The following is a 14,452-nucleotide window of genomic DNA, read 5'->3' on the forward strand; positions in this document are numbered from 1 at the left end:
CCTCTGGCTGATCTGGAGGCTCTGCAGAAGCAGGAAGTTAGGGCTAAGGCAAAGATGTAAGCTGCCTGGCTGAGCATGGAAGGTGCACCCAAACGCACATTCCAACGCCTCTGCAAAAACCAGACCATGTTTTCAGTCCTGGGCACTTAAGGAAATCTCTGTGCCATGGTTAGTTGCCCATTAAGCTAACAGCATGAAGACTTCAGAGGCGACACAGGACAACCAGACTTTAAAAAATTTTTTCAGAATTTTTAATTTAAAATTATTTTTTAATTAGATCAGAAAAATCACTAAACAACAAATGATAAAATCAAAAAGCGAAAGAATGAGAAAAGAGTTTGCATGCAAACTGAGACAAAAAGAGAGTCGTGGTGGCTACACAAACATCAGGAAAAAACCTACTTGAATCAAAATTGTTATAAGAGAGAAAGGACATCATATAATGATAAAAACGTCAATCCATCAAGAAGATGTAACAATTATAAATATATATAAATCTAATGACAGAGCCCCAATACACATGAAGCATAAACTGACAGAACTGAAAGGTAGAAACAGAAGATTCAACATTAATAGTTGAGAGATGTCAATACCCTACCTTTAGTAATAGATATAAAACCTAGACAGAGATTCAAAGGAAACAGAAAATTTGAACAATATAAACTAAACAGACCTAACATAACTATATAACATTCCAGCCAACAAGAACAAAATACTCATGCTTCTCTAGTGCACCTGAAACATTCTCCAGAAAAGACCGTATGTTGGGCCACAAAACAAGTCTCAATAAATGTTAATAGATTAAAATTATACAAAGTATATTCTCCAACCACAATAGAATGAAATCAGAAATCAAAAACACAAGGAAATTTGAAAAACTCACCCTGGATAACTTGCTTTTCTCTAATTTACCAAGTAAGTGCCTTAAACATTATACCAGAGTTCTGGCCAGGGCAATTAGGCAAGAAAAAGAAATAAAATGCAGTCAGATTAGAAAGGAAGAAGAAAGATATATTTGCAGGTGACATTTTCTTCTATATAAAAAAAAATCCCAAGGTACCCACAAAAAAATCTATTAGAGCTAATTAACAGTCCAGCAAATTTGCAGATATATAATTGTATTTCTACACACTAGTAATGAACAATCCAAAAATGAAATTAAGAAAACAATTCTGTTTACAACAGCAGGAAAAAGAATAAAATACTTCAGGATAGATTTAACAAAAGAAGTGTGAGACTTATACTTGGAAAATTACAAAATGCTGTTAAAGAAAAATTTTAAAGGACCTAAATAAATGTAAAGATATCCCACTTCAGGTACCAGAAGGCTTAATATTGTTAAGATGACAATAGTGCTCAACTTATTCTAGATTTAAAGAAATCTCTTTTAAAATCCCAGATGTTTTGTTTGTTTTGCAGAAATTGACAAACAGATCCTAAATTTCATATGGAAATTCAAGGGACCCAAAAGAGCCAAAACAATCTTGAAAAAGAACAAAGTACAAAACTCATACTTCCAAATACAAAACTCACTACAAAGATATAGTATACAAGATGGTGTGGTAGAGCATAAGGACATAGACAATAATGAACAGAATTGAAAGCCTACAAGTAATCCCATACACCTATGGTCAATTGATTTGTGACAAGGTTTCCAACACCATTCAATGGACAAAGAAGTCTTTTCAACAACTGGTGCTGAGAAAACTAGATAACCAACATGCAAAATAATGAATTTGACACCACCTCATGTAACACACAAAAATTAACTCAATATGGATCAAAGAAATCAATGTAAAAACTAAAACTATGAAACTGAGGAAGGTGGACATACATCTCCATGAATTTGGATTAAGCAACAGTTTTTCAGGTATGACATCAAAAGCACAGTAACAAGAACAGCAACAACAAAAAAAAAACAGATAAATTGGGACTTTTTCAAATTAAAAACTTTTACGCATCAATGGATACTATTAAGAAGGTGAAAAGACAAGCCACCGAAGGAGAAAATACAGCAAATCGTATGTGTGATAAGAATCTAGTACCCAGAATGTATTTAAAACCTCTTACAGCTCCACAACAAAAAGGCAACCATTTTTTTTATATGGGCAAAGGATTTGAATGGACATTTCTCCAAAGAAGATATACAAATGGCCAATAACCACATGAAGCGATGCTCAACATCATTAGTCATTAGAGAAATGCATATCAAAACCACAAAGAGATACCACTATACGTCCACTAAATGACTATCATTAAAAAAAAAGGAGGGGGAGATACTGGAACCCTCACACATCGCTATTGTAAAATGGTACAAGGCACTGTGGAAAACAGCTTGGCAGCTCTTCAAAAAGTCAAATAGAGTTACCAGATGACTCAGGAATTCCAGGTACATAATTAAACAAGAGAACAAAAAATATGCTTTCACACAAAAACTTGTTCAGCAGCATCATTCATAATAGCAAAATAACAGAAACAACTCAAATACCCATCAATCGATGAAGAGATAAACAAACTGTGGTATATCCATACAGTAGAATATTATTCAGCCATAAAAAGGCATGAAGTACTGACACGTGCTACAAAGTGCACGAGCTTCAAAAACATGCTAAAGAAGCCAGACTCAAAAGGCCACATTTTGTATGATTCCAGTTATATGAAATGTCTCCACAGAGACAGAAAAGTAGATTATTAGTTGCTAGGGACTGGAGGCAGGGAGGATTAGGGAGCAACTAAAGTGGTGAAGTTTTTGTTATATGAATTTTATCAGAAATAAATACATAGGTAAATATAGAAAACATCACTTAACTGAAAATTACATTACTGCTCAGCTGTTAAGCTCTTCATTATAACTTGAAATAATGTCACATAAGTGTCAAATCTTTAAAAGCATGGTTCCAAATTTCTAGATCCCCACAATACATATATATAGATACCAATTCATCTTATGCTTGCAATTTATATTAGGAGCCTAAGATGACAATTAAGTTGTTTTCATGACAGTTATTAAACGAGATGAGCCAAACAATGTCTACTGGAACAACCTGAACAAATTACCCCCAAAACTCTACAAATAAGATACAGAACCATCCCTATGAAACTTGACTTCTATTTAATCAGCATTGCAAAACACGAGAATTATTTTTAAAGCCTTTAGAAATCAACGAGGAACTGCCAAAATGAAGCTAAGGTCAAAAAGGGTATCTTTCATGTATCAAATTGTAAATGTTTATCCTGTTTTAATAAGAAGACATCTGCGATTGATAATGACCACAACCAACTTTCTACATAATCATCTTTAACCACCGCAAACTTAAGGGGACCAGCCAGCTAGACAACATGTTTATAATCTACACCAATGGTACCATTTTGGAAGTTTTATAACTTGGTATTACTAAGATTTTCATATCAGCAAAGGCCCATAGAGAGGCTCTTTAGAAATACGTAAGTATTTTAAGATAAAAATCCACCTTAAAATTTACCTTAAAATGCCTAGTTGAGCAGAGTCAATTCCACGTTAAATACACTGCCCATTCTGACACTCAGGAATCAGTATTGCTGCGCATCAACTGCCCAGGCTAAGAAAGCACGGCACTAGGAATTCACCACTGGCTAAGAAAGCCAACATCTATGGAGAGCTTAATTAACACATTTATAACTGACAAATGTAGCTTAAGTAAAAAGACAAATCACTAGAAACCATTTGCCCGGATTAGACAGAACAAAAAGCTGCTTGGAAGGAGAGCCTCCTCAGGTCAGGCAGATGTTAAATGTTCTAAAACAGCAGTAACAGACTCTAAGGGACATGTTTCAACAATAATGACCATTCTACAAAGCCTGAAATACCACAATAAGAGGGGAAATTAAAATAAATTCCAAGAAAAGATTATCTTTAAAAGACTATTAAATTCAGTAAGATCTGTCCACTGTTCTCATCAAATCAATAAATACTACTACTTTTCACAAAAATTTAATCCCAAAAGGAAAAAAACGAAAAGAAAGGCATTTACCTCTTCTAAGCTAGGGAGCGAAGAAGAAGATACTGTTCGAGATGACAATGGGTGAAATGGCTCTTGACCAATAGCATGTTGATGATTCTGTATTTGTACAAAAGGGTTCTGCGGTGGCCTGTGAGGCAATGGAGGTAGGCCATAGGGAAAACCCGGCCCCATTAGGTGATTCTGTTGTAAGTTAGCAAAAGTCCATGCTCCATCAGGTGCCAGGTATTTCAAGGGAGGAGGGGCAAGGTGTTCAGAGGGCAACGAAAAAGGCGAGCTGAATATCTGGGGCGGTAGGCGCTGTGGAAATGCTGGGTTGTTGGCTACTTCAATGTCTCTGCTGTTGTCATTAAAGTTAGAAAAGTGGCTACTGTGATCTGTGCTGGATGGGGGAGATGGGACTGCTGGTGGGCTCCTAGTCTGAATTTGTCTATATTGCAAAAGTCTTGATTGAGGTGGTGGCATTTCAGCTAGTTCCCGTGTTTCACTTTGATCACGATTAGATAGTTCTCTGATTAAGTCTTGAAACCTACACAAAGACGATGAGATATGAGGAAAAGAAAACAAAAGAAAAGCTCTGTCACATCAAGGAGAGCTTTAGTCAACTCTAAGTGTTAATTTTTACAGACAAAATCAGAATACTTCATTAAAACTAACATTAATTAATCTCAGAAGTGAGCATTAAGGGGCGCCTCGGTGGCTCATTTGGTTGGGCATCAGACTCTTGGTTCTGGCTAGGGATGTCAGGGTCGAGAGATCGAGCCCCGCGTTGGGCTCAGCACTCAGCGTGGAGTCTGCTCATCCCTCTCCCGCTTCTGCCCCCACTTGCACATGGCGGGCTCTCTCTCTTCCAACTAAATTAAAAAAATCTTTTAGAAAAAAAGTGAGCATCAACACTCAATACATGCTGAGTTGAAGACACTAAATATGCCCTGTCTTGTCTCTGTATGTCTTTGATAACTGGCCATTATAAAAAGTCACCATCATGGTAGGCCTTGTTCAGAGGGATTAGGAAACATTTCATTGCATTCACATGACACTGGTCATAAAAACAAGTTTAGAATAAGGACTGAACACTCAAACATTTGTAGTTAAAAAGAAGACAATTCTGTGCAGGTTGGGGAAAAAACTGATGATAAATTTCTAATTTTTAACTTTCAATCACTAATTTACTTCCGTGTCCATTCATTTCTTGTATTACTACTGAGTATGAAAAAAATGCTCACAGTGATGGTACATTTCTTTTTCAGGAGAGCCACAAAGCAAGGGGCCACATTAATATTCAATCCACAACAGATTGTCCATGCCCAGATTTGCACCAGTTACTTCTAAATGGATTCTCTGTATTTTAGAGTCGATCAATAGAACTATGCAGCATGTGCCTAGAAGGCCAGCATCCGATTTCTTTGGGACAAAATTCCAACTTGAGGCTTAAAGGATGACATCCAAGAAAGAAAACAGTGGGTGTGTGGGGAGGGGGTGTGGGTCATGTTTCAGAGGCTATTTTTACTCCGTAGAAATACCTTGAGTCTGTTGTTTCTGCTTCCTCTTCGGCACTGCTGGGGAGCTTCCAGTCTGTTCTCACTGGCGGCTGATGTAACCCGATGGGCGGCTGAGGAAGCTGCTGGAGGTGAGGATGAGGGTGGTGATGGTGTGGGTATGGAATACTGCCCTGACTGAGATAGGCGTGATGCTCGTTCCACTGCTGTAACCGCACTTGCTGCTGCCTTAGTGTTTCTAGAGCTACACCCCCGTGCATACGATCTGCAAAATATTTGGGAAGAGTTTAAATTTTCATGCATTTGGGGTTTCAGGTTAATTTGGGGTTTCAAGTTACTCAAGGGTTTTTGCAACCAGACTTTCTTCACAGAGACAAAGAAATGCCTACAGTTTGGGTTTTGGAGAAAGCAGTATTTTCTAAATTTGCCAGTAACTAAAGTCATGATAAAGATGATGATGATTCTTCCTTACCTACATAATCATGTAAAATGGCATGACCTGGATGCTTGATATCATTTGGCATTTGGAACAAGATTCTGACTGTTACACTAAGCAACTGATCTTTGCTGCCATTATCTGAAGAAATGAATCAATCCTGACCCAAATTAATATTGCACAGTACATGTCAATTTAAGGAAATAATCTCTGAATTTGTCACATCCAGCAGTGACAGGAGAACTTACCTAAAGCCTCCCCTATAGGCAATCCTGGGGGGTTCTCATCAGTGAAGTTATTCAGATGTGAAGGAAGGAGGGGGCCGGGCTGTGCGATGGCTCGCAGAGGACTGTGGCCTTCTTGCAGCATGGGAGGGGGATGCTGCTCAGGAATCACAGCCTCTGCAGGAGGGGACTGTGGTCGGTGAGAAACTGCACTATTAAAGAAAGCGCTGTTGGGTCCTGCCTGATAGGCAGGAGAAAGTTGAGGAGGTGGCTGCTGAGTCAGCTGGTTCAACGGATTCTGTGGCGGGACTACCTGATTTGGTTGGGGTGGCATCTGATTTGGTTGTTCAGGCAAATTACTCTGCTGCTGATTTAGCAAGGCAGCGTGCTGTTGCGGAATTGGAAACGGTGGTCTGGGTAGCTGGGGAAGGGGATGAAAATGACGACTGGGGATTGCATACTGTGCATGGGGAGAAGGGAGAGGAAGATTTATGTGTCTCGGGTTGAGATTATCTTTGCGATGAAACTTGGTATTGGGATAAACAACACCAGGACGCGACTCAGGACTTCGGTTCTGTGGATTTGATTCCAAATCAATCTAGAAAAAAATAAGAAGTCTTTCTTAACTATGGAAGATCTGGGTCCTGTGGCTCTCCACCTTTTCCCACCCCCAGCACATCTACAAGATAGGATAGATTCTTATCAGTCACAGCTGTGTGCTAGGTGCCCAATCAATCACTTTCTGACAATCAAAGGAGGGAATAAATAGGTTTTAAATTAGAAAAGATGAAACAGAAAAAAGCATATTAAACTTGAGTCCTAAGAAGAGATATTGCCCTCTTATTAAAATATCCACTTTAATTCCTTTAAAAACATTATTTTTAATTTCACAGTTTCTTCCTTGGAAAGATAACCATTTATTTCCTTCTCATATAAATCATTAAAATGTGTCCTTTCCTTCCAATTTTATTGTTTTTATACATCTCTTTCTTCAAATATATCTATATTAATTTTAAAAATACTTGTCTCAATTTAAACAACTTTGAAGTGAATAAATACTTTATCACCTTTGTATAACCAATTTGGTTGTCAATTCTTGCCATTAGGTACTGACATTTACCCTTTCAACAAACGTTTCCTGAGAGCCTACCAAGAGCACTGCACCTCGTGCTGGAGATTTAAGAAGGCAGTACAAAGACTCAGTCCGTACCCCCCAGAGCTTGTAGCGAGGGTTGGCAAACCATGATCCCCAGGCCATTTCTGGCCCACCGAATTTTTGCAGTTGAAGTTTTACTAGAACGCAACCACCCCCGTTCGCTGACACACTGTCTATGGCCTCCTTCTCACAGCAGTGGCAGAACCCAGTGACTGCTCGGAAACCATGCGGCCACAAAGCCTGAAGACGTACTATCTGGCCTCTCGCAGGAAAAGTTTGCAAAGCCCAGGCTTGGAGGCCAGTAGAGGATACCAACAAGTAAAGACAAAATTAGAGATGTTAACAAAAGGAAGTGATAGGACAATGAGAGGTGGCTTCACAGAGGCTATGGCATTTGAACTGAATCTTGCGCAAGGAGCTGAAATTTACCAGTGCGGGAAGGACATTGTAGGTAAAGGTAACAAGGGCGGGGAAAGGAGAAAAATATGGTAGATTTGAGGAGCATGAGAAGCTCTGTGTACACAAAGCGACTATGTCACTTGTTTAGATGTTAGTTTTCCCCTTCCTGACATCAGATAAAACTGCAAGAGCCCTATTACACAAGACCCTGAATGATTCAATACTGAGAATAAACATTTTTAATCCTGTATTGTAAACTGTGGTAAGCTACCAAAGATTTGTAAGCTAGAGAGTGCCGTCATCCTTCTGAAATCCAAATTTGATTCTAAGTGGTGACAATGTGAAAACTGAAATATAATGTGGAAAGAAGCAATTTTTCTTTCCCATCTCTGTCAAAACACTCAATGAGCTGCTTTGGTATATCAACCTCCCTATAAGTTTCAATGTGGAAATAGTCACTGAGGACTGTAGAGTACTTGCCTCACCAAAGGCTCTCAAGCTAAACACAGAACTGACCACTCTCCAGAACCCAAACAAGCAGCTTGCTCCTGAACTGCAGCTCAGGTACTCTTGGCAACCAAGCTATCACAACACCGGCAGCGACGTGCCCATCATGCCTCCAGCACATTTTCATCTCTCATCACTAAGTTCAAATGGATTTGCCATTGAATTGGACCAATAAGGTCCTTAAGATCACTGGGTGTATAGAAACTGTCTAGAAGATGAAATAGGAAGAATGACAATTTCAGGGGCGCCTGGGTGGCTCAGTCCTGGGATCGAGCCCCACATCGGGCTCCCTGCTCAGTGGGGGGGGGGTCAGCTTCTCCCTCTCCCTCTGCCTGCAGCTCCCCCTGCTTGTGCTCTCTCTGTCAAATAAATAAATAAAATCTTTAAAAAAAAAAAAGAATGACAATTTCATCCCAGTCTTCCCAAGCAGCTGCAAAGCCTGCTCTCTGAATGTCTCAGAGCCCATTACCCACAGTGGCATTATAAATATGGAGGGTCTTGAATAATGAGTTGTCATTAACCATTTACAATGAGCCAAGATTTAAGCTTTATATATTAAATCATTAAACTTTATCTGCAAAATTAGTATATGTGCTGCCGAAGCGAGCACCTTTATCTGCAAAATTAAAAACAAAGTTTCAGAACCTACTTAAGGTTCTTTATAAACAAACATTGTCCCCCATAAATCCTCATCTTTTTGATGACTAATGCTACATTCACCTGGGATATACATCTTTCTATAAGACGCTGTTGAAAAAGCATACTCAGATCACATGAGGGAGATCATAATGATTAGATGTCAAGGTTGTTTATGGACAAGCTGCCTCCTTCACTTCTGACTTTGACATGGACAAGAAGCTAGGCCGGTCATAGAAACTTAATCAAGACTCTGCTACCTTGATGGCTCAGTCGGTTAAGCGGCCAACTCTTGATTTTGGTCATGATCTCAGGTTCCTGGGAGCCAGACCCTCCTTGGGCTCGCCACTCAGCCAGGAGTCTGTTTGTCCCGCTCCCTCTGCCCCTCCCCCCACCTCTCTCTCTCTAAAATAAATAAATAAATCTTAAAAAAGAAAAAAAAAAAAGACTGTGCTACTCGGGGCACCTAAATCACTCAGCCGGTTGGGCATCTGACTCTTGGTTTCGGCTCAGGTCATAATCTCAGGGTCATGGGATCAAGCCCCACGTCAGGCTTTGCGCTCACCACAGAGTCTGCTTGTCCCTCTCCCTCTGCTCTTCCCCCTGTGCGTGCTCTCTCTCTCTCTAATGAACAAAATCTTTAATAAATAAGTCAAGGAAGGAAGGAAGGACAGAAGGAAGGAAGGAAGACTGTGCTACTCTATGATACTACAATAATGGGCTAAGCAGCATAGAGGACTGTAATGTCTGAAGGAGCCTGAGAATTAAATTATTACCAGAATCAGATTATCCTCCATCACTTTCCTCTTAATACTGAGGCACTGAGTCAAGGAGAGCTAGGAACTGGCTTGCCCCGAGGCCCTAGGACAAAGCATCGATGGGTGGAAAGAAAATGAAACATCTATCACGTTGCCTAGTTCCTGAACAGGGAAAGATCGTAAGAGAAATGTTACAACAAGGACAAGAGAGACACTTGGCTATCTCGGCCTCAGCGGCTCTCACAGTACCCAAGGCTCTTGGGGTAGATTGAGTCCTGCGCTGCCTCGGACTAGAAGGGCTGCCAAGGCTTCCTCACTGCTGCCTACTCTCTCCCCGCATCCCTTTCCACACACACAGAACCCCCACTTGCATGGCAGCTCCCCTCAGGCTCCAGCACAAAGGGTCACTGGCTGCCTCATTTGTACCCCTCCAGTAGGTACTAAGTCCTCTCAGTTGTAGAAACCGTGACTCAGAGCTGCTTATGGGACATAAGTCACTGGGTATAGAGTACAGTTGCTTAAAGCCAGCTAAGTTGGAAATACAGATTTGGAAGTCATTATCATGCAGCAGAGATTTAAAACCATGGAACTGACCTAGTTTATGTGAGAAATCATAGAATGCAGAGAGGTGTAGGACAGTGACAGAACCCTGGGAAACCCCAACGTAAGGAGTAGGGACAGATGGGAAGGGGGTGGGCAGGAACTTACAAAAGAGACAGGTCACGTTAGAGTTGCGCAAAGTAGAAACGTATGTCAAAGAAACCAAAAGAAACAAGATGGTCAAAAAGAATGAAGTAGAAAATAGTTAACAAATACCAGAGAAAAGACAAGTAAGACTACAACTGAAGTGGGTTCATAAGAGTTGGTCGCTTGAGGGGTGCCTTGGTGGCTCAGTTGGTAAAGCATCTGCCTTCAGCTCAGGTCATGATCCCACAGTCCCAGGATTGAGCCCCACATAAGGCTCCCCGTTCAGCTGGGAGTCTGCTTCTCCCTCTGCCCCTCAATCCGCTTGTGCTCTCTCTCTCTCAAATAAATAAATAAAATCTTAGAGATTTCCAGTGGCACTAATTCAACTAATGATCTGGTTTTCCCTAACTAGTTCACAAGTACAGAAGCAAGGAGAGTAGATGAATGGGTGGATAAAGAATTTAGGATTAGTGATGACATGAATAAGTCATGGGAATAAAAGGTACAGCACAGGGAATATAATCAATGGTACTGTAATAGCGTTGTACAGTGACAGATGGTAATTACACTGCGGTGAGCAAGCATAACATACAGACTCATTGAATCACTATGTTGTACACCTGAAATTAATGTAACATTGTGTGTCAACTATACTTCAATTAAAAAAGTTAAGGATTTATACAGAAGGTGTAATGAGAGAACAAGGTAAGCTAAAGCTACTTAAGGAAGTTAAGTCTTCCTTCTTCACTATACCAACTCTTTGCATTCTGAGATTATTTTGAATGACACATCTACAGCTGTGTCTTCACTTAGTACTTTATCATGGAGAGGCTCTAAATTCAAGTCTATCACTGAATAACACAATTTGAGAAAAGTATACGAATAAATCAGATAATGCAGGCACAAAGAAAAGGTGAAGGGAGAGAGGATAACACAACCCACCAGATACTCATAAACAATAAACATAAAAGACATACATAAAAAGATAGAAAATTTTCTTTAAAATGTCAAGATTCCAAGATGATCAATTAGACTAAATCCATCAGGACAATCCATTCACCAAATGTAAGCAGCATACCTGTTTTGCTTCTGTAGGCTTTTTCTCTGGTGTTCGAATCTTATTAATTTCAGGTCCAGGGTTATTTGTATCGCTTTTACCTAAGAAAATATTTAAAAATTCTTATAAACTGTCTCCAATGGATGTTACATTTCCAATGACTAACCATTATTAGACAGAAGCAGAATATTTTGAACATTTTTCACCCATTATATCAATTTATACTACTGCTTGGGATTTGCCTTTTCTAAAGTTTCAGAGTTGCCATTTCCCTGCAAGAAAGAAAATTTATAATTAAAGCAAACCTCACTGTCAAAACAAAAGCTTAATAAAGGAATAACCTTAAAACATGAAATAATTTCAAAGATAATTGCCCATTCTCCAGGAATTTGTAGCCTCGTTTTCTTAAACTAGATGCACAAAAGGCATTGGCATTCTTGCCTATTTATAAAGGCTCAATGCTTTGGCCATTCACAAATGCAATTAAGCAAAAATCCAAAAATATGCCAACTCAATTAACAAAGGAATCTAAACTGAATAGATATTCTGAAAGGAATGTAGTCACACTACTTAAAAGTAATAGCAAACTAAATATAAGTGGATGATAAATAGTAAAGAAAGCAAATTGAGATTTAAAAAAATTCACAATTAGAATAGAATTAAATAATGCTATTTCACACGTGAAAGGATCTTATTTTTCTTTTTTTAAGCTTCTATTTATTTACTTGAGAGAGACAGAGAGAGCAAGGGGAGAGGCAAAGGGAGAGGATCTCAATCAGGCTCAGCTGAGCACAAGCCCGATGCAGGGCTCAATCTCACAACCCTGAGATCATGACCTCAACCGAAATCAAGAGTCTGATGCTTAACCAGGAGCCCCACACACATGAAAGGATTTTAATCTATAAGTGTTAACTGTTGGATATTTTAAATTCCTTGAAAAAAATCCCTGATTTGGGCTCTTGTTTAAAAACATTCTTTTATGGGGCAGCTGGGTGACTCGGTCAGTTAAGCATCCAACTCTTGATAACAGTTCAGGTCTTCATCTCAGGCTCATGAGTTCAAGCCCTGCACTGGGCTCCAAATTGGGCATGGAGCCTACTTAAATACATACATACATACATACATATATACATCACTTTTTTAGGAAAGCCACTGGAAATTTGTAAAATGAATTTTCATTCCAGAATATGGTTATTACTAAACTTCAAGAAACGAAAACTGCAATGTCTGAGATGAAAAATACACTGGATGGAACTAGCAGATTAGACATTATAGAATAAAAACTTAGTGAACTTGAGCAACAGAAACTACACAAAATGAAATACAAAAAGAAAAAAGAGAAAGAGAAAAAAAAGGAAAGTGCATCCATGAACTGTGGGGAAACTTTAATCAGCCTAGTATTTGGGTAGTTGGAATTCCTGAATAAGTCAGGAGGAGGTGAGACAAAAAATATCTTAGGAAATAAAGGTTGGGTGCCTGGGTGGCTCAGCCTTTAAAGCATCTGCCTTCGGCTCAGGTCATGATCCCAGTGTCCTGGGATTGATCCCGCATCGGGCTCCCTACTCCACGAGAAGCCTGCTTCTCCCTCTCCCACTGCCCCCTGCTTGTGTTCTCTCTCTCGCTGTGTCTCTGTCAAATAAATAAATAAATAAAAACTTTTTAAAAAAGAAATAAAGGTCAAAAGTTTCCAAACTTGATGAAAACTATAAATCCACAGATCCAAGAAGCTCAACAAAACCCCAAACACAAGAGGCATGAAGAAAACTACACCAAGGAATATCATAAGCAATCTACTAAAACCAGTAGAAAAAGAAACTCTTAAAAGGAGACAGAGAAAATAAGTCACATTACATATACAAAAACAAAAGTAGGATGACATCAGATTTCTCACTAGAAACAACTGAAGCAAGAAAACAGCAGAGTAACATTAAAGCACTGAAAGATTAAAAACTGTCAACCAAGAATTCTATACCCTGCAAAACTATCTTTCAAAAATGAAAGTGAAACAAAAATATTTTCAGGCATACAGATACTGAAAGAATTCATCACCAGTAGATTCACATTACAAGGAATTTTAAGAAAAGTCCTTCAGGCAGAAGGAAAAGTCTATCAAATGAAAACATGAGTATACAGAAAGAAATGAAGATTACCAGAAATGTTACCTACATGGATAGATACAAAAATTATTGTTCTTATTTAAAACTCTTTAAAAAGATACTTGGCTGGGGGCGCCTGGGTGGCTCAGTCATTAAGCGTCTGCCTTCGGCTCAGGTCATGATTCCAGAGTCCTGGGATCAAGTCCCACATTGGGCTTCCTGCTCGGCGAGAAGTCTGCTTCTCCTTCTCCCACTCCCCCTGCTTGTGTTCCCTCTCTCACTGTCTCTCTCTCTCTCTGTCAAATAAATAAAAATCTTAAAAAAAAAAAGATACTTGGCTGTTTAAATAAAAATAATAATAATGTTTGGGCTTATAACATGTAAAAGTAAAATGCATGACAATAATATCATAAAAGCCAGGAGATGAAAAATTCAAATATCATAAGGTTCTTTTACTGTACATGAAGTGGTAAAATATAAATTAGAAAGTAGACTGTGAGAAGTTAAAGATGTATACTATGAACTCTAAAGCAAATACTAAAATAATACAGTTGTAGCTAATAATCAAAAAAAGGAGATAAAATGGAATCATAAAAAATATTCAACTAATCCAAAAGAAGGCAGGAAAAAAGTCAAGGAGAAACAAAAAACAGATTGGACAAATTAAAAACAGATAGCAAGATGACAAAATCAAGCCTAACTATATAATCACATTAAGTATAAATGGTCTAAAAACCCCAATTAAAAGGCAGAGATTGTCACATTGGACTAAAAGAAAAAAAAATCAAGAGCCAACCACATGTCACCTAAAATAAATGCACTGTAGGGACTCCTGGGTGGCTCAGTCAGTTGAGCACTTAACTCTTAGTTCTGGCTCAGTCATTATCTCAGGATCTCAGGATTGTGGGATTGAGCCCCACACAGGGCTCCATGCTCAGCAGGGAGTCTTCTTAGAATTCTCTCTCTCTCTCTCTCTCTCTCTCTCTCTCTCTCTCTCTC

The 14,452-nt window shown here is 39.0% G+C and overlaps 1 protein-coding gene across 6 annotated transcripts in view; it reads right to left on the reverse strand.

Moving 5' to 3' along the window:
• The window catches only part of HELZ (helicase with zinc finger), a 157,735-nt gene that overhangs the window by 20,709 nt on the left and 122,574 nt on the right, over positions 1-14,452 (reverse strand). For all 6 annotated transcript variants that reach the window (XM_025889880.2, XM_025889883.2, XM_073883246.1 and 3 more), the window contains 4 exons: positions 11,379-11,458; positions 6,182-6,755; positions 5,522-5,762; positions 4,011-4,527 (listed from right to left, as the gene is read on the reverse strand). In XM_025889880.2, coding sequence (XP_025745665.1) covers positions 4,011-4,527; positions 5,522-5,762; positions 6,182-6,755; positions 11,379-11,458 — 1,412 coding nt within the window. The remainder of the gene's footprint in view (positions 1-4,010; positions 4,528-5,521; positions 5,763-6,181; positions 6,756-11,378; positions 11,459-14,452) is intronic.

This window comes from Callorhinus ursinus, unplaced genomic scaffold, assembly GCF_003265705.2.
Source record: "Callorhinus ursinus isolate GAN/ISIS: 27379988/994484 unplaced genomic scaffold, GSC_fseal_2.0 scaffold50, whole genome shotgun sequence".
NCBI lineage: Eukaryota > Metazoa > Chordata > Mammalia > Carnivora > Otariidae > Callorhinus > Callorhinus ursinus.